Here is a 26,551-nt window from a genome sequence, read left to right on the forward strand (position 1 = left end):
CAGCTACGTGGGGTAGCTTTCGGTGATACACTTACAAAGCAGTAGCGCACAGATATAGTTACTTCCCAACCACTTCTGGCGTATGCCCTGTTACATGTTATCGATAGCATCTGCCCAGAAAACCAAGGGGAAAATGGAATGATGAATGAACCTTTTACATCATTGGGTCGTATCTCCGAATTCCCCAATCGCATCAACTTCTCGGCCGTTTTTCTTCATCAGCATTTCTTCCCTTACATCTATCCTTATTAGAGTACGGGGGCGTTTTCTTTTACGCTTGCCTACTCTACGCGTATTAAACAAATTCATTCATGATCAACAATAGTTGCTCGGTAACCAGTTAAGTAAGCTTATATCATGAACGGGCTTTTGAATATTTGAGTTGAAGTTGCGAGCTCGGATTTACCATTGAAAAAAAGAAAGAGAAATAAGATGGTACGCGCCGCAACTATTGCGACTACAACGCCGGCCGGCCGTCCAGGTAGACCGCAAGCAAGATCAACTTCTATAGGAAGTTTTCGTGCCGGCTCTCCCCTACCCTCTCTTCCAACAAACAGGTTATCCTCGACACTTCGCCGTCTGTCATCTCAGCATCATTACCAGACATTTCCAACGCCGCCGCCGAGGACGGCCGGCCGGAGACCGGATACTGGTTCAAGCTCATCCGACTCGCACGCTCATGATAACCATGGCGCGACAACACCTTTGCCTGTCAAGCAGTTGGCTCTCTTGGCCCTTTTATCATTATCCGAGCAGACAGCACTTAACTCCATATCGCCCTATCTACCAGAAATGATCGAGTCATTTCCTGGAATAGGTCATGATCAAGTCGGTTTATACGTCGGTCTGCTGGCTTCCGCGTTTGCGCTAGCTCAGCTAGCAACTAATCTACTATGGGGATACTTATCGGATATTATTGGTCGAAAACCCGTCATGCTACTCGGTACTTTACTCTTGTGCTTTTGTTTTGCAGCTTTCGGATTTTGTACTCGGTATTTTCATATCGTTCTAGTACACGTAGCTATGGGATTGTTCAATGGCAATGCGGCTGTAGTGCCCACCTGCCTGGGAGAATTGACCGACCGAAGCAACCAGAGCAAGGCTTTCACTTGGTTACCCGTTGTCTACAGCCTAGGAAGTATTACTGGCCCAGCGCTTGGTGGACTGCTAGCGGGCAGGTTTGCAAAAGATAGTTACCCGTTCTTAGCTCCGAATATACTAGGAGCTTCGCTTCTGGCGCTCACCGTGGTTGTTCTAGGTATCTGGTTTGACGAAACCTTGGAGGACCCGAGGGATATTCCGGACTGGATGGAGAGACTTCCCTGGTTCTCTGGTTCTAACGAGCGAGTCCATAATGGATCTAAGCGTTCATTAGCTTCTCCCGAAGGTAGAGCCGCCGACAACGATCAGAGAGAGGCTGATGAGGAGGATGTGGGGGAAGAGACTACTTTGCTAGAACCTCACGGGGACGAACAGAGCGGCGACGACCCGAAATTATCGCAAGATACAACAACGTGGCGGCAACTCTTAAATCGAACGACTATAGTCCTTCTCACCACACATTTGGTCTTCCAGCTATCAAATAGCTCTTTCAATAGTCTGTATCCTATATTTGCGTCCGGACAGACGCCCACGGGCAGGGACCTGCACGCGGATTTTATCGGTGTATCCCTCTCTGTCGCGGGAGCATTCACCATCCTATTTCAATTATTCCTTTTTAGGCCATTAAAGTCGCGCCTAGGAAATGTTCGGTCCTATCGAGGCTCGCTACTCGGTTTCGCGGTGACGATGGCATTGATGCCGTTTGTCGGTTACGTGGATTCCGATCCGCCGTTTGGAGTTGGCGATAGCAAAACATGGGTGTACCTAGAAATTGGCGTGATATTGATTATTAAGAATATCTGCGCTGTTGGTGGTCTATCGAGCGTTATGTTACTGGTAAGTTGCTCCAAGTAAGAAGAGTCTACATCAAGGCAAAGCTAACGCATATTCAGATAACGAATTCAGCGCCAACCCACGCAAGCCTAGGTACACTCAATGGCATCGCGCAGAGTCTCTCGGCTGCCGGCAGAAGCGTCGGCCCTTTCCTTTCCGGTGGGCTCTATACTGTCTCAACTCATGTTCAGCCGAAGGGCGAGGCTCTTGCTTGGGGCTTATTCGCAGGGATAGCACTTGCTGGATGGCTGGGAAGTTACGCCATTCATGGCGAAGGTCTTGAGAGTACGGACGATGGATACGAAGAGGAGGCTAATGTTGACGAACGCCAAAACCAAAACCAAGACAATAGCGACGTATGATGCTATTCTGATATATAATATAGGAACGTCGATGGCGTTTGCTTACGTGGGTTTGTTGAAGGTGCTGAACCGGGAAGCTATTATAAAGGTGTAACGACTAGCTTCTATCCTCACGCCCATTTTATATGATCTTCGCGGCGATAAGAGGGAGCTACACCGCCACGCAACAGTACCAATAATGGGGGAAGACTTGATTAATTTTTAGCAGTAATGCATTGAATTTGCGGATTGGACGTCCTTGAGCTCACCTACTCACCGAGCAAAAGGTTTATATGATACAAGAGAGGATATGCCCTTTTGTGGCGATCGGTATTGGCGTTCACGTCGCTTCACCTCGGCCTACTCCGGTAATAGGATTAGGAGGTCATGCCGCGCGTCTAAGTTTTGAGCCACCGAACTGGACGCAATTGGTGATAAATAGGAAGTTTGATGATAATGATAATGATGGATAGATCTACATGCTAGAGCATGAAATGGGAAGAAACTAGTCTCTGATGGGACCAAATTTAGAACTTACCTTATGCAAATCAATCGATTAGTATGCCCCCTTCGATATCCCCAGACTGGATGTTTATTTCTATCAGAAATATCTTAAGCGAAGCGATATCTTATGAAGGATAGGTACCAGGTCAAGGTGCTACGAGCCTCAAGAGACACAGACCGGGGTGAGCCTATTCGCTAATATGTTGAATTACCCGAACGTCATGAGGAGTAAGTCGATTCGCCGACCTCACCATCATCATGTATTGCCAAGGATCATAAAAGCGGGCGACCCAAGAAGTCAAATATCGGAGCCACGAAAGCCTCTTCGTAGTCAGCTTGAACCGGCCGAGAGAGACGGGTATTATTGTACTGAGTTATATATGTGAGTTATATATGCAAGAGGCTCTTTGACTACAAGGGTTATTATGTAGTATGTAAGTAGCGGCTCCTCCCCCGCCGGTATTTACACACGGACTCAAGTAGGTAATGCATATGGGTACTGTATATGTTCGAGTCTTATACGGTCCGTGTCGGCTCTATCACTGTAAATCCGATGAGACAATCGAACTTGCATGTAGGTATTCTGGGTCATGCGATATTCAAATTTCGATATTTATTCTTTTCCGCGGGCCGATTCGAAGATGGCTTCATCCACGGCCATGGGTTCCCTAAAATGTAATCCAAAAAGCTTTAAGCATTGCATGCATGTGACGATGCGACGCCGTGATGACGAGAAGACGAACCCCGGAATTTCCAATGCGAATTTGCTTCTCCCGCGCTTCCAATTATTTTTAGGTATATCGGTACGTACCATTTGCTTCTAAAGTTTGCTTCTAGAAGTCCCCCCACTCTTGATAATGATAATGCAAGGGTGTCCTTGTCCGAGAATAGTAAAATTCGCGTCTACTCAGCCAATGGCAGCAGAGTTCTCTTCATTTATATGCACTGCCCTAGCCTTACCCGCTAAGTGTCCAGCTCAGCTCAACCGAACGTCGAATTCTTATTGGTATATTTTTCAACCCCGCCGGAAAGGATACATTTTCTACCTTCTGATCCAGGACTTTGGTTTGACGTGCCAAGTATTCCAACCCTAGCTTTTCACGCAGAGTATTGGCCATTTGTCTAAGACAGATCCAATAATAAATCCAGTCGTTGCATTTCCCCGTGTGCTAGAAAATACATAACCGTTTCCCAATCTCATCGCCTCATCGTCATCAGTCCGTACCGGACAATCTTTCCGGGGCGTTGACGAACTTGTCTAATCCCGCGTCAGCAGCCTCACGGCTCACAGGCCAGATAGTATAAGTGAACAGGTCCTGACTGTATACGGAATTCTCCGCTTATGAGGCCACGGATGATGACCTTCCTCAGATAGGCTCACCTCCTTCAAAGATCGTAGCCCACCTTCTAGAAGTTCTGAGTTCTCGGGTGACCAGGGGGGGTTAAGATCACGCCCGAGCACAGACCAACACCCAAAAGCTCTCTATGTACTCTTGTTCCAGCCATGACAAAGCGTTCCAATTATATCTCAGAACTTACAAGACAGCAACGCTATTGGCCGGCCTTATTTCAGCCTCCTCGCTCATCGTTGCTGTAGGTAAATGCACAATGCACAATGCATGGACTTCCCACAGAGAGAGCAAAAACGTCCGGATAGATACACATGCTGGGGTTCTGCCATCCAGCGGCACCCTATCCGCGTATTATATGTACGAAGACGCTACTTGACTGGGATGTTATGCTGGTAGAGGATATATTATATTTATTATCGGCACAGGACCTTGTGCTTGACCCAGCTGGACTAGGTTATTTCGACGTTATTTCTAACCTTAGCTTCGATTTCGTATCTTGGTATCTCAAGATAGCTTCGAGAACTATATAAACTAACTAATCGTCCGGCAAGGGTGTCTTTCGAGTAAATCAGCCTCTAAATTGCAAATCGAGTTACGATGATTCCAAATCCAGCCTAGATTCACAGCCTTAAGCCGCTAAATTCTCACTGACAGGGAGCGGCAGCTCGCTACCACGGAACGGCCGATCTCTGGGTTCGCACGGTTTCTAACCTTGTCATGGGTAAGTTGACGACGGAATACGGAATACACCCCTCAAATCCCATTGGAAGTTAATAGCAGGTGTTCTTTTTAGGAACGACATGACCATCCGGAATGGAACAATAGCTTCCTTTCTCGTCACCTCTGCTTTCTCTTGGGTCTCTCTTAAGGCAATAGTTTAGTATTTCTACGGGTCTCTTATATCTACGGTTATCCAATCAGGATGCGGCTCTAACGTCTTCGCCGACAAGAGCTACTTGCATGTTCAACTCTAACCTTTGTTGTCTATTTCTATACCGTACTAAGTAATAGCTATTTCAGCAATGGGATAGTGATGCGAACGCCTAGTATGACGGGTAGCGACGTCAGCATCAGCCCGCATGTGCGGGTGAGGTGAGGTCGGAGAACGTCCTGTCTGGCTCAAGTTGAAAGTTGAGTCTGACTAGTCACTTACTTTAATTCTACCCTAGCCCGAGGCGCTGCTATTGGCGAGCCTTATGATAGGGCATAGCTTTCGATAAGAATCGGTATGCTTTGATAGCTTCATGGCTGAACAATAATCACGAGTAGGGTGTTTCTCTAAGACCTCCCATGACTTTCGTCACTGATTGTGGGCAATTGCCGGCGCAATCCCACGGTTCTGTCACTATACCAACCATTTGTTTTCTCAATATAGTTTCCCAATATCATACTGTGAAGAGGGCCTGTGCCTATGATTAGATTACTCTAGATTACCATCAGGACTCAGCCCGTTTGCTAACATGTATTCACCCTCTCGGGTGACTTTAGTAGCTTCAATTAATTCACTGTTTACTTGTCAAGTCATGCTCTATGTTCATACTAGCGAGAGAGGCTCTCGAGGCATTCAACTCGAGGATATAAACATCGACAACCTCCCCCCAGCTAACAAGACACAAGTCAAACTCGTCCCTCATACGAAACTTCATCAAAGATTTAGAAAAACATCTAGCTCCGAAAGCGATCGATTTCTAGCAAATTTAGTTACCAGAAGCCAAATATTCAAGACGTTTCACCAACGACGAATATCAAACGCACCATTTGGGAGCAATTCCGTCACCAACGATACTCAAAGGACACCAGAGCACACTGTGGGGCTATTCGCAATGTCTTCATCACGATCAAGTGGAAGTGGCCAGAGAGGTTCCCGCGGTAGCAAGGGAAGACAAGTGCGTGACGGTTTTTACTTCGTAAATTCCTCCTACTACTCAACACCATCCATCCATCCTCGATACTCTACTCATGACTCACAAGCCTCAACACTAGTTAACCTAGGAGTTTATAGTTTATATTAGCTAACCTAGAGCATGATAGTCATCCCACCAGCAGCTCATCGAGTCACTGCGCACTCACCGAGTTAACACGCTCACTGAGCTCTGCCGCATCGAACGAGTTGCTGCTAGCTGCGAAAACGAGGAAGACGCGCAAGCTTTCCAGGCCCCGATGACCTCCGCATGGGACTACTATGTGAACAGCAACCAGTTCCTGACGGAGCTAAGAGGCTTGACGCGCAACTATCCCATCTCGGGAGACCTGGTTGACCAGGCGCATCACCTCGTCCGAAACGACCCCAACTCAAACCGTAGCTGGAACCTGGCATGGCTGTGCCTGGTGAAGATCCGCGACGAGTAAGTCCCATCCCCAGAACGCCCTCAACGCCTCACCCCCCCCCACCCCCCCATCCCTTTTTGCGCACGTCTTCGGACCCCGTGGTAGTTAGTTGCTCACCCCGTTCGAACAGCGGCTTAATCCCCGCGTATGCGCAAGCGGACGCCTGGCGCAGAGAGATGTGGGGAGGCCGCGATCCCACGCAGGAAGAAGCAGACCAACTGGCGCAGTGCTTCGAGTACGAATGGACCCAGGCGGTCGAGAATATGCTGCGGCACTGGCCTGCCGCGCCGACATGGTACTAAGTTCAACAGCCTTCCTTTCTACCCGTTTTCTCCTTTTAGGTCTGTCGTTTGATCACTGCATGCATGGGCTTCTGGTTGGCAAGGCGCTAGGAAAAATTGCACTTGCTTTTCTTACGGTGCTGGATTGTTATGTGCCGCGAAGGCATTTCTTATATAGGAAAATGGCATTTTAGATTTGCGCGCATTTACAAGGGGCTTTTGTTTTGCATGGCACGGTATTCCTTCGTTTGGGGGATTTGCATTGGTGGCGCTTCATGTTTTTCTCTTGCATGGGAAATCGTCGTTTCTTTCTCTTCCTTCGTTTATCTTCTTGTTTTATAATTCTAGTTATATACTTTCCTCTCGTTTTGCTTACCGGGTATCCAGTCGTATCTCTCTCTACTAGACCCCTATCTTCTTGTTTACCTATCTACCATGAATCATTTTAGGGGTAGCGTCTTCTTGCAGCTAACAGAAATAACAGACTCGAAAGCACGTCTTCCTACTACTGGTTAGGGTTGGAATGTTGAATGGGAGGAGGAAATCTAGTGTTGATGTGAGATAGTACTTGTCGTGCTATATGATATATACGTTGGTGAATTTGAGAAGTCAACATAACATTGAAGTATTCGACTATTCCAAAGTAGTCTGACAATAAGGGATCTTGCTAGTACTTGTATTTAGCTTCTGTTATAAATCCTAAGCGCTCGTTAATCAAACACTAGTGAAGTCTTGTTGGATACCTGTATCTAAGTAGGGTGGCTCAGCCAGCATAGCGTCATGTGCTATAGACGAAATATCATCGGCGCTAGGGCCGTAGTGTTGTTGGGAAATGTGTCAATGCCTTTCCCACATCTTTTGCCGCGCCATAGTTTGAAGAGAGTTTAGATAAAGTCGAACCAGTGAGGGTCTATACGCTGTTCCCATAGCGACATGTGCATAGTTGTACGTGCGTTGAGCTACTTGAACCTTTCTTGCCGTTGTCATGGCGTCAAGTATGACTAGGTGCCTATTTAAGAAGCAACTGTAATCTCCGTTCTATGATTACCCTTATTCTTCGTAGATATTTCTCTGCGGCCTATCAACAGTTTTTGCTACTTACTTGGCTATGAATAAAGCCAACTCGTGATTCGCTATTGTGCCTCATCCATCAAACCTACACTGAGCCCGCGAAAGCCAGTCCCGTACGCAGCATAGCTGACTCGATTTTCAGAATGGAGCGACCCGGGATGGAACCAAATACTTACAACTTGGACGACGTGCATATGGCCAGCACCGTCATGGGACGTCCTATTCTTGAAATCGACCCTAGGGTAAATTGTAGCTTTCGGGCTATACCCCTACGCCACCTGGGGATTAAATTCCGCGAACTTTCCGAGTACGGCGTCGTCATCCACGAGAGCCCCATTAAGCTAGTGATCATGATCTATCATCGGCGCCCGGAGCTGTTGCTCCCCGTTGTTAGACACGCATGGGTGAGCAAGTACATGGAGACGGGAGCCCCATGCACCATGCATTTCGGCCCGTTGATCCCGTGCGAAAGCGTCGTGGTGACCATGGAGCGAGACAGAACGGGAAATGGCAATAAAAAGCAAGCGGGTTCGGAAACGAAGTCGCAAGAACCGCCGCAGCCCCAGCCACAGTCATACACATATTCAAACTCGACAACTTCTTCAGAGGCTACCACGTCGCCAGTGAACATAACCCCAACTCGACCGAACCTACCATCGATGTCGGATGTGCACCGTATGGCGGATTTCGACTTCCTAGGCGAGTTGCAAGCCCAGTTCACGCAACATGCGGCGCGATTTCCCGAAGCCTATAGACAAGCTGCTCAAACCTACTCGGGCCCCAGACCATATCAACCTCAGCCAGGCGCCCTACCATTGGTCTATCAAAGTCTGCCCAACGGCCAAAGTGTTCGAGCCCCTTTGCCGTACCGGAGATCTCCAAGCCATCCAGGCTACGGCGGATGCCAAGGCAACCGACACAATTAGAACCTTCCTCGATATCAAGGATGCCGGGCTGGCCAAGAAACCGAAGTGGTCCGCACGATACTATTCTTAAATTATCAAGCAACAGTAGAAGGGAAGACAGGGGCTTTCGTCGGCGATTGAAAGCACAAAGTTAGGAGACAAAGAATACGTGGACAGGAGAGATGAAATGTATGGATCTAGTTACAAAAGCATTTCTGGCAAATTGTTCGTGGAATTGTAGTTGATCGAGTTGTTATTAAGAGGGAGTTGATTGGAGGTTGATTAAGACGCGACTTTTGTAACAGGACACGCGGTGGCACGGGATATAAAATGTATGCACCCAAGTATAGGCGTAAGTGTTTAGGTATATGTAACCTAGGAAAAAAATCGGATATCAATAACAGTTGTCAACAGCTGTGTTCCTCCTGTTGCAGCTGTAGTGAGGGGCTGTCCTTCTAGAAGCTCACCCACAGCGGAATAGATCGGCAGTGCCCCGCCCCCGCCCCTACTTCAATAATCGATCTCACCAGCGGGTTGAACCGGCTCAAGTCAATATGTATGCTAGGTAGGTACATTCATGTAGGTAACCGCGACGGGATATACATTTGCATGTACCTACATATTACCTCGATGTTACGTAGATTCCGAGAATTAACTTCATCCTGACCAATACAAGCTTGCAATACGAACCCATCATCATATTTCACAATAACAACATCACACCTCGAGCTTTAACATAACCCCTCAGTCGTTCAAAAGAAAACATCTTTTCTCAGTTTACGTCATCTCATAAACTCCTCCAATGCATCCGGATCAGCCCATCCACCACGGCTCCTTGGAGCACCTCCTACCGCCCAGCTGGAAGTCTCAGATTACCACTTGGCTAGCCGAGGACACTCCGTCGTATGATTACGCCGGCTTCGTCGTAGGCGAGCACCCTCGAAGTGCTACGCTTTGGGCTAAAAGTGCCGGTATCGTTGCTGGCATCCCATTCTTCACTGAGATTTTCAAGCAGTGCGGGTGCGAGGTAGAGTGGTATGTCAAGGAAGGAGGTTATATCGACCGTCCTAAGGATGGCTCAGGAAAGACTAAGGTCGCCACCGTGACAGGCCCCGCACGCGGTTTGCTGCTAGGCGAGCGAGTTGGGCTGAACCTTCTGGCGCGATGCTCCGGAATCGCTACCGTCAGTCGCGATATGCTACTCACCCTACGCAGCGCGGGATACGAGGGTGTGCTAGCGGGCACGCGCAAGACAACGCCGGGATTTCGATTAGTTGAGAAGTACGGCATGTTGGTCGGCGGGGCCGATACGCACCGCATGGACCTAAGCTCCATGATTATGCTAAAGGATAACCACGTGTGGAGCCGTGGCAGTATCACCGAGGCTGTGAAGGCTGCCAAGATGGTTGGCGGATTTGCGCTCAAAATCGAAGTTGAAGTTCAGAGCGAGGACGAGGCTAACGAGGCTATCGCTGCTGGCGCCGACGTCGTCATGCTCGACAACTTCACGGGAGATGGCGTCAAGATTGCGGCTAAGAATTTGAGGGAGAAGTGGAAGGGAAAACGCGAATTTCTGATAGAGGTTTCTGGTGGTCTGCGCGAGGACAACGTGTTTAACTATGCGCATAATGGTGAGTCCTGTTTATTCATACCTCTTATTTTTTGCTGATAATAGTATATTAGATGTCGACATCATCTCGACAAGCGCGATTCACCAAGGCACGCCGCATGTGGACTTCTCGCTGAAGATCAACCAGGATGAGATTACTTACGTCTCGTGATGTTAGGTGGGGCTTATATCCTCGACCGATTAAGTATCGTGGATGTACGGTTAGTATTCCGAGTGTAGGCAGCCTAGATTGCCTATCTCAGGTTAATTCTCAAGACTGGCATTATAGGAATATAGTCTGAGACAGCTTAGTCTAGCCTCGTATACATAATGCATATCACGCTCTCTCATACCGCAAAACTCTCCCCGTACTTCTGCCTACTTTTACGAAATAGTCAAACGAGCCTTTTACGTTGGAGTCATGTCCATGGGTTCCCAGTTCTAATATTATTATACAACTTTTACACAACAATCGTACCCACAACGTAATTCCCTATAAGCTAATACTCAGGACGCCATACCATCGGCCATACTGTAACTCCTTCGCCATCCTTCTTCACTAAACCGTCAGGACCAACTTGCCCCTTTCCAAGATTAACTTTGGTCACGACCTCGAAGCCGTGCTTAGCATAAAGGTCTCGAGACTCCACTGTTGTAGCCTCGATCCAGAGCGGGCGTCCGTCACTTCGGGCTTTGTCCTTCATGTACACAAGTAACGCGCTTGCAAGCCCTTCTCGACGACGGTCCACTGCTGTCGCCATGATGAAGACGTACCAATGTGCTTTCTGTTCGGCCGGCGTGAGGGCTTTCGCCATTGCGGCTTTATTTCCCCCGGGGTAGTCTAAAACGATTCTCTTGAAGGCATAAGATTCACGCCCTCCTTTCATCTTGGGATATGGTACACACACCTTACAAGCAGCAGGTCCAATAGTGAAGAGTCTAGGTATTATGCCGGCTCGGAGCACGGTCCAGAAGTTGTCGTTTGTCTTTCCGGGCGGCATGAGGATAGCACAAGATCCGAAGTTGTCCGCCTCGAGCAGCATGCCATCGTTGATGGCACTGGCAAAGAAGAAGCTGTGAAAGAGCTTTGGTAGTATCCGTTTTTGCTCGGCTAGAGAGAAGTTTTGAAGCTCGAATCTGAATACGGGGTCGAACTCGAAAGCTGGGCCTAGTATATCGACGACCCTACTGACACGTTCTAGGGAATAGTTAGTACCGCTGTGTAGTCTTATTGGATGAGTCCGTCAAACCTTCGCCTCCGGAAGTCACCTGGAATTTCCTCTGGAAAGACATGGTTTCTGGCACGATCAGTTGAGGGATATAGTCGTCCAGCTAATAACCAAGTAAACTCTACGACTGACAATACCTCCGTAACATTCCCTTGTGAGTTTGAAGTTGTTGAAGCTAAGATGTCTAGAGCTTGGTCGTAGATTAATGAAATGCGGTAACGGTAGCCCCCTTTTTTAGCCTGACTGATCTGATTGGTCTTCTATATTTAGACTGTAGATCGTAGTTCTTTGTACCTATTAGTTAGAAGTTATAAGAGGTAGATAACTACCTTACGTAGAACCTTTCTTTTTCGATCGAATGGCTACTTCGTGTATTGTTTCACATTTCGAGAAGGAAACTACAGCCTTGCCAAGCCATAGGAAGATGCGAGGAAGATGCGAGGAAGGGTGGTCGGCCCCATCGCTCAATGCTCCCTTACAGATTCAAGGGTTGACCAATGAAAACCTTTCTGGAAATATTTCACGAATGGATGATGGAGGTGCCTTCAAAATAATATAAATATTTACAATAATGCTACCTAAGAACTGCCGTGTAACAATACTCACATGGACTTGTTTACAGAGGTACGAAAAACGTGCCGCCTTTTACTGCAACGTTAGGTAGGATTTCTCTAGAAACTGGCGGGCTTGGCCAATTCGCTTCATCTAGGCCCCAAATGTAACTGTTATGCAATGCTTCCCCAGATTATGAACGTCTGGTGCTTTGCCGTAGAGGGGCGGCCGATTGCTGCGCTGCACTGGTACCCGCGAATCCTAAGATGTGATTATGGGCAGATAACAAGGCGGTTGAGCTGTTGCTCGATTTCAGCTTACAGACTATATAGGGGCACCTCAAGTGTTTACTGATAATCATCCACCTACCAACATGGTGATTCTCGAGACTTTATCATTTTCTGCCTACTACTCCTCTAACTCCTGTTGTTTACATGATATTTACGTTCCGAATTGACTCTTTTTCACATTCTCAAACTTGCACTTTGTCATGGCTTCCGCAGACCAAGCACCATCCATGGAGGAGCTACTCAACGGGCCTGCGTTGGAGCCACCGCCGAATGTAATACCTGACTTTTCCAACCCAGGGGGTAGTCACGCCGTCGGATACGGCCTTGTCCTAGTGGGGTCCATCGTTTCCACCATTGCCATCATGATACGCTTAGGATCAAGATTCCTTCTGAGGAAGATAGGTTTAGACGATGCCTTTATGATCTCGGCATTCGTAAGTGATCCTGAAATGATGCTACCGGGTCACGGAAATAAACTGACGACGAAGGGTCTTTTTGCGGGATATCAATACGTCATCTACAAGCACTCGATATTCCCCGGGATAGGGGTTCATCAATGGAATCTTCAGCTCAAGTTTCTTCCTGATTTTCTATATGTCAGTGTACCTCAAGATCCGAAACTAGCAGTTGTATGGCATGGCTAACATAGCAAAGGATGTCCATATTGCGTCCATTTTCTACGGCCTCGGTGTCATGTGCCTTAAAGTCGCTATTCTGATCGATTGGCTGCACATATTCGTTCCCCAAGGCCGCGGCAACGCAATGTTTTGGACCCTGCACATATTGATCTGGTGCAATATTATATTCTATCTGGCTGGGAACTTCGCTGAGATCTTCCGTTGCAATCCGCGGGAGAAGATCTGGAACGTATTTTACGAAGGTGGTAGCTGTCCTGTTAACATAGCAGCCCAGAATTTCTCAGCTGGAATACTTAACTTGATCTCCGACGTCATCATCCTCGCCCTACCGCAATGGATCATCTGGCGTCTCAACATGTCAAGAGCTAGGAAGCTGGGTATATCATTGCTATTCGTAATCGGAATTTTGTTGGTTCACCACGCCCATGATTATGAGTTGTTATACTGATTACCCTTGTGAATATAGTATCTGTGTCTGCGCGACAGCTAGTATCGTTTGGCTCGACCGAATGCTTAACTCGTCGGATATACTCTACTGCATGTCAATCCGCAGCATTTGGGGGATTGGTGAATGGGCTGGGGGGTTTCTGATCTTGGGAATCCCTTCTGCCCCTAAAGTCTTCCAGAAGCTACCCTTCTCTGACTCAGTGCTGAACCTGATCAGGTCGTTGACGGAGCATAGTGCGTCGAGTAACGTCGGTGGTGTAATACCTCGGACGTGGGGTAAGCCACTATCGCGAAAGCGTCGTCGCGGGCTTTGGGAGATCACTGAACTAGAGACTAACGACACGGTGCCCATGAAGAGTATCAACGGCAATGATAATCACCCACCGAATGAGACTAGTAGCGACATTTGCATAAATCTAACGGTTAACGGAGACGGAAGACAGCTTGGAGAGCGCGGAAACGTAATTGTATAACTATGTCACTATTTAGCCAGTACGTTCAACCATCGCTGTACACCTTGGAAGAGAATAAGTCACTTTCTCTTTGCCTGTAACTATTACATTATGGTTATACAAAGATAGGTGTACGAAAATGAGGACTTTAAGATAAAACCATGATAGACAATCGGTGTTAGTAGATATTTTCATTCTTGTCATTGAACTTCCGTGCTACTTGCTGCTGTCCCTTTAGGGTGATTCTCGATCAGAATGGTCTATTGTTGTCCGTCGAGTTGGCAAACTATGATCTGACTCCGGTTACGGAGGTGTAGAGGGAACACATTAAAAAAACGCTAAAATTCATACGTAGACTCTTCGGGGTATAGTTTGTAAAGCTATGGCTAAATAATATTCATTAATAAGAGTAAGGCTACCCCCATTATTCGCATAACTACCTACTTTTATCAATAACGTTACGAATTCTGGTCCAGTTATTTTTCAAAAAGTCTACTGAATTAAATTGAAAAATAAGAAAAAGAATAAACTTAACCGCATGTGATTCAGACCTGTATTGGTCTCAATACGGCTAAAAGTATATGGGTGTTTTAAGGGGGCATCCCTCTTATAACAGCCCGTTCATACGATGCGCGCCCTCTCATTGGCTAAATCTCATACCTAGCAATACCCTTAGTTATCTCGCACCTTATCTTGAAGCCTCTTATACAGCCTCTCATTCAACTTAATTCAATTCAATTCAATTTAGTCAGCCTATACGGTCGCATCCAGTCATTGCAAGGTAAACAGCTGAAAATAAGGTCCCGATGTAAGGTTTGGAGGTATGTATAAGGCTGGCTGGCTGGCTGGCCGGCTGGCCAATCAGGTAATTATGTGTATTGTATAATCCCTAAGGCTATTTGATTAGATAAGACTGGCTATATTTGATAATTGCATATACACTAAAACAAAGTCAGATGGGGGTAAGTGTATTAAGAAAATTTACGTTTTTTTAATGTGTTCCCTCTACACCTCCGTATCCGGTCTTGCTTTAGCATCGGAATCCCTGTCACTGAAATCATCCTTGGCATTGGAATCAAGGGCAGGGGTGAGATTTTAGACCTTGTAGCCAAGACCTGGGTCGTCGAAGAGGGGGTGACCGTACGATCTGGATATGTCTTGATATCTGATATTATTTCCGGTATAGTTGACATATTGGGAAAAGAAATGCGATTACTACCCCGCCTAATTGGAGTGTGAATACCGCCAACCTCCACCAGAACCTTGCCATGGCAATCGTACGGATTATATCGAAGTCGACCTAGGCAATCTATCCCGCAGCCGGTGTTGCGGATACATTTATTCATGTTCCTACGGGACTTCTCGTGATGTGAGGTCAGCTTTGTGGCCGCGATGACTGTAGGTTGCTGCTATATTACGCCAATTATCTGGGACTGGTATAACGCGCATGTGTACTGCAGAAGGACCGATGATCCTTCGCGACAATTCATACGATTCATAGTAGCACATGTAATAAGCTAACACGAGAATCCCTTTCGGGTTCTCCCAGCTGTACGACAGCGACGAGACTCTACGTCGGATGTCTTACCAATATGCATGACCATTCTGACCCCTGAGAAGGATGTTAGAAGAGAATTATATCGGTTAAACCCATCTGTAAGTCACAAAGATGAGAAGGAGAGATTTTATCGATATTCGTTCGTGAGACTTGACAACTTGAAACTACCAATTCACAATTCCGATCAAATTAACGACTTCAATGCTTACAGCGGCGAACACGATGTCATTTCCTACCAAAGCACTCAAGTCCCGGATCAAAGGCCAACAGCCTGATCCGCATCGAATAAAGACTCTTCCAACATTTTACCGCAACCTCGAAGAGGCTTTGGATGGGCGACGTGCTCTTTACAATCTTCGCCAGCACGTTCTGAACGACTGGCAAACAGGGGATGAAGTCGACTTCGCTTCTAACGACATTCTATCATGGAACGCAAACGGTGCTCTACGGGCTGAGTTTCTCTCTATACTAGCGCAACATCCGGACTTCTGTCCTGGATCTGGTGGCTCTCGTGTTTTGGATGGGAACTACGAGTATCTTGAGCTAGCAGAGCGTGAGATCGCGGCATTTCATGGTGCAGAGGAAGGTTTGATCGTTGGGTCCGGCTTCGACGCCAACCTCGCGGTCTGGTCTGCTATCCCGCGGCCTGGAGATGTCATTGTATACGATGAGCTAGTACATGCTAGCTCGCACGAAGGCATGGCACAGAGCCCCGCTGCGCTGAAAGTCGAGTTTCCTCATTGTGATGTTAAGGGGTTTCGTAACACCCTATCTTCTATCCTCGACTCCCAACCGCTGATCAAGCGTGGTAAACGCTCGGTTCTGGTAGCGGTTGAGTCGGTGTACAGTATGGATGGCGATGTGTGCCCATTGCAAGAACTTGTCGATGTTGCGGATGACGTTTTCTCCGAACACGGGAACGTCCAATTCGTCATTGATGAAGCGCATAGTACGGGACTGTATGGGCCCAGGGGCGCCGGTCTTGTTTGTGAACTGGGGCTGGAACATAGAATCGCGGTAAGAATACAGACATATGGAAAAGCTATGGGATCGAGTGGAGGTAAGTTCATCGAAGCATTTTTTATCTATTTGGCTGTTAACGATTACTATGACAGCGACTATTCTTGGTTCTAAGACGGTGAAAACTGCACTGATGAACTTCGCTCGATCAACCACATTCACCACTGCGCCACCATTTCCATTTGTCGCTGCTATCAGAGCAGGATATAACCTGCTAAATACAAATGAGGGGGAAGAGGTAAGCTATACCAAAGTCACTTAGGTGCAAAAAATGCTGATATTATTTTCAGGCCCAGGAACGCGTGCAAACCCTTGCGCGACTTTTCTTTGAATCGTTAACCTCGCATCCGACATGGCACGTAGCTCATGAAAAGGGGCTTCTTTTGGTCCCCCTATCGGAAAATTGGGAGGACCGTCCCTTTCTCACGCACATATTTACTATCTTCACACGTCCAAAATACTTGTACTGGCTCTACTTCCATGTTCTGTCTCGCGGGTACTGCGTCTGGCCCATTGAGCACCCTGCTGTGCCACCTGGCCAAGGCCGGATCAAAGTCTCGCTTCATGCGGGCAACACTGAGGCACAGGTTAAAGGCCTCGTAGACACTATTTTCGAGTGGGTGGAAGAGATCATGGCTATTGAGGACGGTAGATCTAGTGTGAACGTGACCAAGGCTGCAGGTAGAGTCTATGACTGGATGAAGAGCGAAGGCTTAGATGGCTTTGGGATTATCTAAGTAAATCTACGATTATATTGTAACGTTAGAGTTCTTAACATCATAGGATAGAGTTGTATTTCATTTAACTACATACAACTTAATATTTTGTTTCACTACTTATTAGAGATGAATCCTATTTTGTCGGGACCAGCCGGGTCCTTCTTTGTGGTTACATGATGACTTTGGAAGAGAAGATCGTCCGAGGATTAGCGGCAGCAAAGTTCTGTACCTCCTGCGTTACCCCTTTTAAGACTTATGATAGCGGGTGCTTGGGGCTTGTTTCGCCGATGAGTTGGGGATTGGCTGCATGGCGGCCTGAGTGCTACATGCTATGGAGATAGCGGTGTCAATTCAGGGGTAATACAGTGAATATGCAGTTGTCGTTGGTTGTTTACTTCGGCGTGAATACAAGCGGATCTAGAGCATCTGTAGTGCACATTGGGTGCTCCGCCTCCCTAAATTACGCAGCCAACTAGAGTTTAGAGGCCCAATAGTGTAGCATTGCACCGCTTGAGGCATATTCCTTTCGGATGTTAGTTTGAAGTTATATTGCTTATCTGTGGTGGTAGTCGCGATATGTGTCAATGTTAGGAGTATGAGGTTACCTTAACAAGCATTTATGCTTATTGATAATGCTACATCTTCATATAATGTAGTGTTACAATTTTATAGTGCATCATCCTTACGTATTCATGCATTTGTTTACTTTGCATTTCATCGTCAAAGATGGGAGGATTGATGAGGCGTTATCAAGCCATGTTAGTGGGAGGGCGGGCACATGTCTAAAGATGGTCTCAATAAGCAGCAGGGAAGGGTGTTTGATGAAATAAAGTAGTTAAGAGTCATATTTCTCATCATAGCTACCGTATTAGTTATATAATATGACCAAAGCCATAAGACTAGTATACGTGAAGGCCAACTCAATCATTATCCATTTCATTTCATAACCATCAATCAATTCACGACCATGGAACCAATAGCAATAACAGGGTTTTCATTCAAACTTCCACAGGGCGCTGAAGATGAGTCCAGCCTGTGGGAAATCCTGAAAACCGGTAGAAATGTCATGACGGCATGGCCTGAGTCACGAGCCAATGTTGAAGCTTTTTATAGCTCAGATTCTACTCTGAAGAATGTAGTATGTATCCAGTCTCGGTATCTAGCTAGATACAACATCTACTAACTAACGACGATAAGTTGAAATCAAAAGGAGCTCACTTCCTCCGGGAAGACCCTTCAGCATTTGATGCCCCTTTCTTCTCTATTACCTCAAAGGAGGCTTCATCGATGGACCCCCAGCAGCGCTTGCTGTTGGAGGCTGCCTACGGGGCTCTAGAAAACGGTAATTTCTTTCGTTGAAGTATTCGTTCTAAGAATATTAAATCTGACTCATGACGGGGTAGCTGGAGTTCCACTTGAGAAAGTTGCGGGTACCCAAATGGGAGTATTTTCGGGATCCATGACGGACGATTACTCAAGGATCCTCGCTAAAGACCCGGATGAAGCACCAACAACCACCGCCACTGGCAGTTCCATGTCCATTTTGGCCAACAGGATAAGTTGGTACTTCGACTTGAAAGGTCCGAGTGTCCAGATCAACACTGCTTGTTCTTCAAGCATGATCGCCATGGACCTCGCATGTCAGTCTCTGAGATCTGGGCAGAGTTCTATGGTACCGACTAGACATCAATCCAAAACATTAATGAGAAGCGCTGACGTATAATCAGGCATTAGTAACTGGATCCAATGTCATGTTAAGCCCCGAGACATCTCTCTACCTATCAAACATGAATTTCATATCCCCGGACGGTGTCTCTTACAGCTTCGACCATCGGGCAAACGGATACGGACGAGGAGAGGGTGCTATCGTTTTAGTCCTGAAGAATATATCCGACGCTCTTAAAGACGGCGATATGATCCGGGCTGTTATACGGGCTACCGGGTCCAACCAAGATGGGTATACCCCTGGGCTCACTCAACCGAGTGCTGCATCTCAAGAAGAGCTAGTTAGGTCCGTATACAAAAGCTGCAATCTAGGCTTCGAATCAACGCGCTATGTAGAGGCCCATGGTAAAGCTCCCTTAACACATAGTATATGGCACTGAGCTAAATCGAGACTATTAGGGACCGGCACACAGATTGGAGATTCAACTGAAGTAAAAGCTCTTACCCGAGTGTTCAGGAACAGTCGCTCCCGGAAAGAGCCGCTCTACATGTAAGAATCCTAAAAGCCGGTTACTTACGTTTCGCTAACAGCCCTTTCAGCGGCTCTGTCAAAGCTAACATTGGCCATTTAGAAGGTGGGAGTGGTCTTGCTGGTATCCTCAAAGCTATTTTGATCCTAGAAAAGGGGATCATTCCCCCAAACCCCCTATTCGAAAAGTGGAACCCCAAGATCAATGCCAAGTTGAACAATATTGATGTATGAGAACCCTGAGCTTTTACCATACTTATCTCTGATATTGATACTTTCAAGGTACCAACCTCTTGCATTAAATGGCCGTCTGATGGACTTCGTCGGATTTCTGTTAACTCGTTTGGGTTCGGTGGATCCAATGGCCATATTATCTTGGATGACGCTTACCACACGCTTCAGAGGCTTGGTGAGAATGGCAACCATAATACGCTTGTGATTGAAAAACAAACAAAGGGAGTTGGTTGCGGAACTAATGGGAATCATGTAAACGGCGCTCTATCCAATGGGACAGCACAAAACGGAGAAAGAAAAGAGCAGACATCACCACTAACCCAACCGTTGCAATCAAACGGGAAAGTTAACGGGGTATCCTCTGATAACGGGTTGAACTTGGACCATGACCAGTCAAAAGAGGGGACTGTTCAGAAAAAGCTCAATTCCACATTGGAAGTCAACGGAGATGTCCACCCGAGAACCCCTGAGTCGCCTTCCAAATATGAATTATTAGTATGGTCTGCAAAGGACGAGAGCGCTCTCAAGCGTATGATACAGCAGCATACTCAATACTTCGAGGCGCATGTATTTGGATCTCGAAGTCGGCTGAGTCAACTCGGATACACGCTGGCCAGCCGGAGGAGTATGATGACATGGAGGTCTTTCGCCATCGTAAATGCGGAAGAGAAGGATTCGAGGGCTAGCTTCTCATCCTCTGTTTGTGTTCGCTCGAGCCAAGACACAGGAATAGCTTTCATCTTCACCGGCCAAGGTGCACAGTATATAAAGATGGGATTGGATCTTCTTCATTATCCCGTCTTTCGTTCTGCTATGCTTAAAGCATCCGACATATTGCATGGTTTAGGGGCTCAATGGTCGTTACTCGGTAGGTTAACTCCATTTTCCAACAGATTGCGTGGTTGGGCTAATTGACATTTTAAACAGACGAGATTCATGATGGCAAAAGGATCAACGACCCCGACCTTAGCCAGCCACTCTGTACTGCCTTACAATTATCATTGGTTCAGTTATTAAGGAGCTTTGGGATTATACCAGCAGCTGTGATTGGACACTCCTCTGGCGAAATTGCGGCTGCATACACTGTTGGTGCCCTCTCCTTCGAAGCTGCTTGCAAGGTTGCATACCATAGAGGTAGGCTTGCTAGACGGCTGGCCACAACGACATCCGCGAGAGGCTCGATGATGTCTGTTAATCTTCCGGAAGATAAAGCCCATATCTACTTGGAGAAGGTTGGCCTTCAAGCTGACGTCCACGTGGCCTGCGTCAACAGCCCGTTCAATGTTACCCTTTCTGGACATGAAGAATCCATCCATAAGCTTCAGGGGTGCCTCGAAAGTGAGGATATCTTCGCTCGAAAGCTAAACACGGGTGTCGCCTATCACTCCCCTGCAATGGATGAAATTGCCTCCGAATATATTTCCTGCCTAGGGCGTCTTGAGCAGCGGGAAACTGGTGGTGGAAGTGTCGTTATGATCTCCTCTGTCACTGGCGAGAAGATTCCACGGAGCATATTATCTGATAGCCAATACTGGGTTGATAATCTGGTATCTCCTGTCCGATTCGCAGATGCATTGCAGTATTTGGTGCTTGTGGCTCCTAAGATGGACGGCCTAAGGAAAATATCGAACTACGTCGAAGTTGGTCCCCATGGGGCATTGCGCCGACCCACTAACGATACGTTGGCCGAGATCACTGATAGAAAGACCTTCGAGTATACTGCGGTTCTATCTAAGTTTGAATCGCCCCTGAAAACTGTCCTGGAGACAGCAGGACGATTATTTTCTCGCGGCTATCCAGTAACCATCACCGCCGCGAATGGCCAGGGATCCAGGAACCCACCATTCCTCGTAGACCTTCCAGAATACCCCTTTGATCATTCGCATATATACTGGCATGAAACACGTATGAGCCGGGAGTGGCGCCTGCGTGGAGCATCCCCCCGAAACCTACTCGGAGTACGCGCGACGGATTGGAATCCGCTCGAGCCAAGGTGGCGCAAAATGCTAAGCATCGAAGAAATCCCATGGATCGCAGACCATGTGGTTGGCGATGTCGCGTTTTTCCCGGCCACGGGGACACTAATGATGGCAATAGAGGCAGTGAAGCAGATGGCCCATGCTCATAAAACCATATCAGGGTATCTCCTGAAAGAGGCTGTTTTTATGAGCCCAATCGTTGTGCGCCCGGAAGCCAAAACGGAAGTCATTACACAACTTAGGCCTTTGCAACACGCATACGAGAAGACTTCTCTTCGCGCCGAGGTCCGTGTTTTCGCTGTAGTAGATGGCTATTGGAATGAATGCTTGAACGCCATTATACATACTGAATATGAGGAGGCTCCCACAGAGGTTGACAAAGGCCGCGAAACCCATGCCACGGCGCAGGCTTTCGTCCAGGGCTACGAACATGCCAAGAGCGTATGCACAAAGGCTATTATCAAACAGGACTTCTACAAATGGCATCACGAACAGGGCCTCAGGTACGGCCCGGCTTTCATGCGAGCAGAAGATGTCTTCTGGGATGGCGAGGAGCTCGGGGTAGCTCGTATTGATGTTGCGTCTATCGACCCATTCGAGGGTTTGGTTCATCCAGCCATGTTTGACGCATCATGCCAGGTGTGTTTTGCGGCTCCATCCGGTGGCATGTCCAAATCACTACCAACGATCATCCCCCACAGGATGCAGGATACTTGGATCTCGGCGACGGGATGGCAGCATCCACATACGAGTCAGATCCGAGTTTTTACGACATCAAAGCCGAAGACACTTGTGCCCGGTCTGGAGTGCTCGTTTACGCTTCTGGCAGATGACGGTTCCACTCTGTCACATTGCAAACGCCTCGAGATGCTGCCTGTTGTTGGGAACAATTCGGCGAGCGAGAACAAGATAAAATTATTCCATGGCGTCGAATGGAAGCCTCACTTATCTTTGCTTAGTCCAAGCCAGTTGCGGAATTACTGTGATGCGAATAGCGTTGCGGAAGACGATGTTTCCAGGATTGGCGACTGGGAAAAATTACAACGAACTCTACGCGCTGACGCACTATCAAAACTGGCCCAGTTGCAGAATACGGATTGGACCAAGACACCTCCCCACATGAAGAAGTATGTCTCTTGGCTAGAAAAAGAGACTCAGGGTCTGGCGGACGACAAATTTGACGACATAGATGTTGCTACTGATTTTGAAGATCTTCAGAAGACAAGGCCGTCGTGGAGCATGTTCATCGAGATCGCCGAGAACCTTGTTCCCATTGTAAAAGGGGAAGTCGACTCTCGAGAACTTCTCTTCTCTACGACACTTGCCGAAGGATTCTTTGATGAAGTTAGACACAAGCCGGAATTCGCCTCTTTCATGGAGCTTTTAGCCCATCAAACTCCAGACCAGAAGATACTCGAAATAGGATCGAGTGCGGGAGCTATGACTAGCTGCATACTTTCGATGCTCTGGAAGATTGAAGAACGTAATGGCGGTATTGCGTTTTCCGAGTATGTCTATACCGATGCTTCAACGACCCAGTTGGAGAAAACCCGAAGCCAGTTCGCTAAGGAGGGGCGAATCTCTTTCCAATCTCTAGACATGGAACAAGATATCGCTACGCAAGGATTCGAGCTCGGTATTTATGACACCATCTTGGCGGGCAATGTACTACACGCGGCTAAGAATGTAACTGGCACCCTCCGAAATCTCAGGCGCCTTTTGAAACCGGGCGGCCACCTTATCATGAACGAAATTACTGCTTCTGACATCTTTGCGATAGACTTCGGCTTTGGTGTCCTGTCAAGTTATTGGTCTGACGAAAATGCGACTCGTCCTTATTGCCCGACGATGACTGAGCCAGAATGGGAGACCGTCCTTCAAGGGAACGGATTTTCGGGGAATGACCTGGTTATTAGGGACTCCCAAAACGAGGGAGCGCATTTTAACAGCGTGATCATCTCGTCGGCTAAAGACGACTCACGACACTTGGTTGGGGGCTCCAAAATTGTTATTGCCATAGACGACCAAAACGAATACCAACAAAATCTTGCCATGTCTCTCGAGAGCAGCCTTGTCGATTCTTCAGACGGCCGTCCTAGGGTTATCCCCCTCCCACAGATCGGCAATGGCGATATACGAGCGACTGACTATGTCGTCTTCCTCGCAGATTTATATGGATCACTTTTGCCCGAAACGTCAGAAGCCATTTTCAAGTATACGCAGAAACTGGTCCAGCAGTCTAGTAATTTGCTCTGGGTAACATCAGCTGAAGCAGGTGAGGCTTCTATACCTGCTAGAACTGGCCCATACCCATACTCAGGGCTAAAGGACGGTTTCCTTCGTACGCTTCGTGCTGAGTTCACCAATAAGCGTATCATCTCCCTCTCAATAGAGGATGGGGCCGCAGATACGTCGGACTTCATTATTAGGATTCTTAATTCGACGTTTGGTGCAGCATCGCCTGAGGTTGAGTATATAGTTCGCGACGGCCTATTACAGACTGGGAGGCTGGTCGAGGATATTGCCTTGAACGAAGGGCTCAGCTCGTCTACTACTCCACGCTCGAAAACCGAGCCCTGGCTCCCGGGCCCGCCTCTAAAACTGGACAACGCAAGTCCTGGATCGCTTGAGACGCTACGTCTGGTCGAAGATAAGGACTTTTACGCTGATTTAGGCCCGACGGAGGTAGAGATCGAAGCCAAAGTCTGGGGCATCAATTTCCGAGATGTGTTCATTGCTCTCGGGAGACTCGAGGAAGACGATTTCGGTACTGACTGCGCTGGCGTCGTCACAAAAGTAGGGTCCCAATGCAAGAATATACGGCCAGGCGACCGCGTATGTATGTTCGTGGCCGGGTGCATGCGTATGTGGCCCAGGTCAGAAGAAGGCGCTGTCGTCAAGATTTCAGACTCTGTATCCTTCAATGAGGCGTGTGCGGTAGTCAATCCAGGGATCACGGCGTGGTACTCTTTGGTCGAGGTCGCGCGCTTACAAAAAGGAGAAAAAGTGCTCATCCACTCCGCATCGGGAGCAACAGGACAGCTCGCGGTCCAGGTCGCGCAGCTAGTCGGCGCGGAGGTATTCGCGACGGTTGGCTTCGATCATAAGAAGCAACTTCTCATGGACACCTACGGAATTCCCGAAGACCATATCCTGTATAGCCGGAATCCCGGCTTCGCCAAAGGGATCATGCGCCTCACGAATGGCTATGGTGTGGATGTGGTGCTGAATTCCCTAGTAGGCGAAAGCTTGCGTGCTTCATGGGAGTGTATCGCGCCATATGGGCGATTCGTTGAAATCGGAAAGGCAGATATCAAGGCAAATACCGCCTTGCCGATGGCATGTTTTGCAAAGAATGTCTCTTTCTCAGGGGTTGATCTCCACCATATCTTGATTCATCGGCACGACATTGGGCAGAGGCTCTTACACAAGACTATGGAATTGGCCGGGAACGGCAGCATCCGCTCGCCAGCACCCCTTCACGTGTATAAAATTTCAGAGATCGACAAGGCCTTCAGGTACTTTCAGAGTGGAAAGAATACTGGACGAGTTATCATCCAAATTGACCGTTCGACTGAAGTACAGGTATGTGAACATCGTCAGAGGGCAAGACCTTAGCTAACGTATCTTAGAAATGCCTTACTCGTCGCAGGACATGGAGCTTCGACAGCGACTCTACATACATCGTCGTCGGTGGTTTAGGTGGCATCGGACGACTGATTCTTAAGTGGATGGCCAAGAAGGGCGCAAGAAATCTCATAGTGCCTTCGAGATCAGGGGCCACGTCTAAGCCGGCAACTAGTATCATAACTGAATTGACAGAGCAAGGCGTCCGCATTTCAACGCCAAGATGCGACGTCTCTGTGGCAGACTCGTTCTCACGAGCCCTTGAAGAGCATAGGAAGACCATGCCTCCTATTCGCGGATGTATAAATGCGGCCATGGTCCTGAACGTAAGTAGACCTACGCGCGAGTCGCAAATGTGGACTCTACTAACTGATAACTTACAGGACTCAATCTTTGAGAACTTGACGCATACGCAGTGGGAACAAACAATCCGGTCCAAGGTACAGACTTCGTGGAATCTGCATGCTCTATTACCAGAAGACCTCGACTTCTTCATCCTCCTATCGTCTATTTCCGGCATCGTGGGGAATCCCGGGCAGTCGAACTACGCGGCTGGGTGTACTTTTCAAGACTCGTTAGCCCGCTACCGCAACTCCAACAACCAGCGGGCGATATCTCTGGATCTCGGTGTAGTACGCGCAGTCGGTGTCGTTTCGGAGACCGAATCGCTGCAGAAGAAATTCGCGGGGTTACAAGACTTTGCCCAAATCGAAGAAGACGAGATATTGGCGGTTCTGGATATGTGCTGCGACCCAGAGGAACAGCAGTTCTTTTCCAGCGACCCGGGTAGAAGCCACATCGTTATGGGCGTCGCAACACCCGCCGAGCTTCTCGCGCGGGGAATCGAGCCGGCCGAGTTCACGCAGAGACCTCTCTTCGCACGTTTCAGCCAATCCCCCGGCACGCCTCAGAACCTAGGCTCGGACAACGTGAACTATGCCGCCTTGTTCCGGCAATCGGAGTCGACTGAGGAACGGGCAGCCATTGTCGTCAAGTCCCTTGCTAAAAAGCTGGCGCGGGCGTTGTCTATTCAGCCCGAAGAAGTTGAAGCGGAAGCTGACCAGCCGCTTCACGCGTTTGGTGTGGATTCGCTCGTTGCTATGGAATTGAGGAACTGGGTTGCTAAAGATTTCGCTGCAGACGTGGCTGTTTTCGAGCTGATGGGAGGGAGATCCGTCACGGCCATTGGTGAGTTGGTTACGAAGGCCAGTCAGACTCAAGTTAGAAAGGCCTGATATGTCAGTATTCTCGAGCGAAGGCGAAGGAGGAAAAGGATAGTTGATGGC

General features: G+C 47.9%; 8 protein-coding genes across 8 annotated transcripts; 7 read left to right on the forward strand and 1 right to left on the reverse strand.

Moving 5' to 3' along the window:
* Nucleotides 1-172: 172 nt before the first annotated feature.
* F5Y00DRAFT_238378 (MFS general substrate transporter) lies at nucleotides 173-2,850 on the forward strand. The gene is made up of 2 exons (XM_048007958.1): nucleotides 173-1,938; nucleotides 1,995-2,850. Exons 1-2 carry the CDS (start codon nucleotides 433-435, stop codon nucleotides 2,295-2,297), a joined length of 1,809 nt encoding a protein of 602 aa, XP_047864374.1. The 5' UTR covers nucleotides 173-432; the 3' UTR covers nucleotides 2,298-2,850.
* A 2,805-nt stretch (nucleotides 2,851-5,655) lies between these two features.
* Nucleotides 5,656-6,762, forward strand: F5Y00DRAFT_262540 (uncharacterized protein; the record flags this gene model as incomplete). Its single annotated transcript, XM_048011395.1, has 3 exons — nucleotides 5,656-6,018; nucleotides 6,164-6,477; nucleotides 6,591-6,762. 3 exons carry the CDS (start codon nucleotides 5,656-5,658, stop codon nucleotides 6,760-6,762), a joined length of 849 nt encoding a protein of 282 aa, XP_047864375.1.
* An 811-nt stretch (nucleotides 6,763-7,573) lies between these two features.
* F5Y00DRAFT_86095 (uncharacterized protein) lies at nucleotides 7,574-8,826 on the forward strand. Its single transcript, XM_048014260.1, has one exon. The coding sequence runs from the start codon at nucleotides 7,956-7,958 to the stop codon at nucleotides 8,736-8,738; it is 783 nt and encodes a 260-aa protein (XP_047864376.1). The 5' UTR covers nucleotides 7,574-7,955; the 3' UTR covers nucleotides 8,739-8,826.
* A 418-nt stretch (nucleotides 8,827-9,244) lies between these two features.
* On the forward strand, nucleotides 9,245-10,686 carry F5Y00DRAFT_238383 (putative nicotinate-nucleotide pyrophosphorylase). The gene is made up of 2 exons (XM_048007959.1): nucleotides 9,245-10,348; nucleotides 10,401-10,686. Exons 1-2 carry the CDS (start codon nucleotides 9,520-9,522, stop codon nucleotides 10,496-10,498), a joined length of 927 nt encoding a protein of 308 aa, XP_047864377.1. The 5' UTR covers nucleotides 9,245-9,519; the 3' UTR covers nucleotides 10,499-10,686.
* A 140-nt stretch (nucleotides 10,687-10,826) lies between these two features.
* On the reverse strand, nucleotides 10,827-11,959 carry F5Y00DRAFT_270179 (uncharacterized protein; the record flags this gene model as incomplete). The annotated part of the gene is made up of 2 exons (XM_048012578.1): nucleotides 11,577-11,959; nucleotides 10,827-11,524 (listed from the first exon to the last, which is right to left on the reverse strand). Exons 1-2 carry the CDS (start codon nucleotides 11,617-11,619, stop codon nucleotides 10,827-10,829), a joined length of 741 nt encoding a protein of 246 aa, XP_047864378.1. The 5' UTR covers nucleotides 11,620-11,959.
* A 638-nt stretch (nucleotides 11,960-12,597) lies between these two features.
* F5Y00DRAFT_262544 (uncharacterized protein) lies at nucleotides 12,598-13,955 on the forward strand (the record flags this gene model as incomplete). The annotated part of the gene is made up of 3 exons (XM_048011396.1): nucleotides 12,598-12,993; nucleotides 13,052-13,443; nucleotides 13,502-13,955. 3 exons carry the CDS (start codon nucleotides 12,598-12,600, stop codon nucleotides 13,953-13,955), a joined length of 1,242 nt encoding a protein of 413 aa, XP_047864379.1.
* Nucleotides 13,956-15,051: 1,096 nt separating this feature from the next.
* On the forward strand, nucleotides 15,052-17,347 carry F5Y00DRAFT_238388 (putative aminotransferase). The gene is made up of 4 exons (XM_048007960.1): nucleotides 15,052-15,590; nucleotides 15,704-16,552; nucleotides 16,608-16,750; nucleotides 16,803-17,347. Exons 2-4 carry the CDS (start codon nucleotides 15,715-15,717, stop codon nucleotides 17,247-17,249), a joined length of 1,428 nt encoding a protein of 475 aa, XP_047864380.1. The 5' UTR covers nucleotides 15,052-15,590; nucleotides 15,704-15,714; the 3' UTR covers nucleotides 17,250-17,347.
* Nucleotides 17,348-18,198: 851 nt separating this feature from the next.
* F5Y00DRAFT_270183 (polyketide synthase PksD) lies at nucleotides 18,199-26,546 on the forward strand (the record flags this gene model as incomplete). The annotated part of the gene is made up of 10 exons (XM_048012579.1): nucleotides 18,199-18,369; nucleotides 18,429-18,573; nucleotides 18,635-18,903; nucleotides 18,959-19,301; nucleotides 19,356-19,446; nucleotides 19,497-19,653; nucleotides 19,708-20,527; nucleotides 20,587-25,223; nucleotides 25,271-25,591; nucleotides 25,649-26,546. The coding sequence occupies 10 exons, from the start codon at nucleotides 18,199-18,201 to the stop codon at nucleotides 26,498-26,500; spliced, it is 7,806 nt and encodes a 2,601-aa protein (XP_047864381.1). The 3' UTR covers nucleotides 26,501-26,546.
* Between the last annotated feature and the right edge of the window lie 5 nt (nucleotides 26,547-26,551).

Source organism: Daldinia vernicosa, assembly GCF_022497035.1.
Source record: "Daldinia vernicosa strain CBS 139.73 unplaced genomic scaffold F5Y00scaffold_26, whole genome shotgun sequence".
Classification (NCBI taxonomy): domain Eukaryota; kingdom Fungi; phylum Ascomycota; class Sordariomycetes; order Xylariales; family Hypoxylaceae; genus Daldinia; species Daldinia vernicosa.

Excerpts from the sequence above, each read along its gene's own strand:
- F5Y00DRAFT_238378 (XM_048007958.1), top strand. The coding sequence starts at position 433 with ATGGTACGCGCCGCAACTATTGCGACTACAACGCCGGCCGGCCGTCCA. Across the intron at positions 1,939-1,994 it reads TATCGAGCGTTATGTTACTG|ATAACGAATTCAGCGCCAAC; the intron begins GTAAGTTGCTCC and ends ACGCATATTCAG.
- F5Y00DRAFT_238383 (XM_048007959.1), top strand. The coding sequence starts at position 9,520 with ATGCATCCGGATCAGCCCATCCACCACGGCTCCTTGGAGCACCTCCTA. Across the intron at positions 10,349-10,400 it reads GTTTAACTATGCGCATAATG|ATGTCGACATCATCTCGACA; the intron begins GTGAGTCCTGTT and ends ATAGTATATTAG.
- F5Y00DRAFT_86095 (XM_048014260.1), top strand. The coding sequence starts at position 7,956 with ATGGAGCGACCCGGGATGGAACCAAATACTTACAACTTGGACGACGTG.
- F5Y00DRAFT_238388 (XM_048007960.1), top strand. The coding sequence starts at position 15,715 with ATGTCATTTCCTACCAAAGCACTCAAGTCCCGGATCAAAGGCCAACAG. Across the intron at positions 16,553-16,607 it reads AGCTATGGGATCGAGTGGAG|CGACTATTCTTGGTTCTAAG; the intron begins GTAAGTTCATCG and ends TTACTATGACAG. Across the intron at positions 16,751-16,802 it reads ATACAAATGAGGGGGAAGAG|GCCCAGGAACGCGTGCAAAC; the intron begins GTAAGCTATACC and ends TATTATTTTCAG.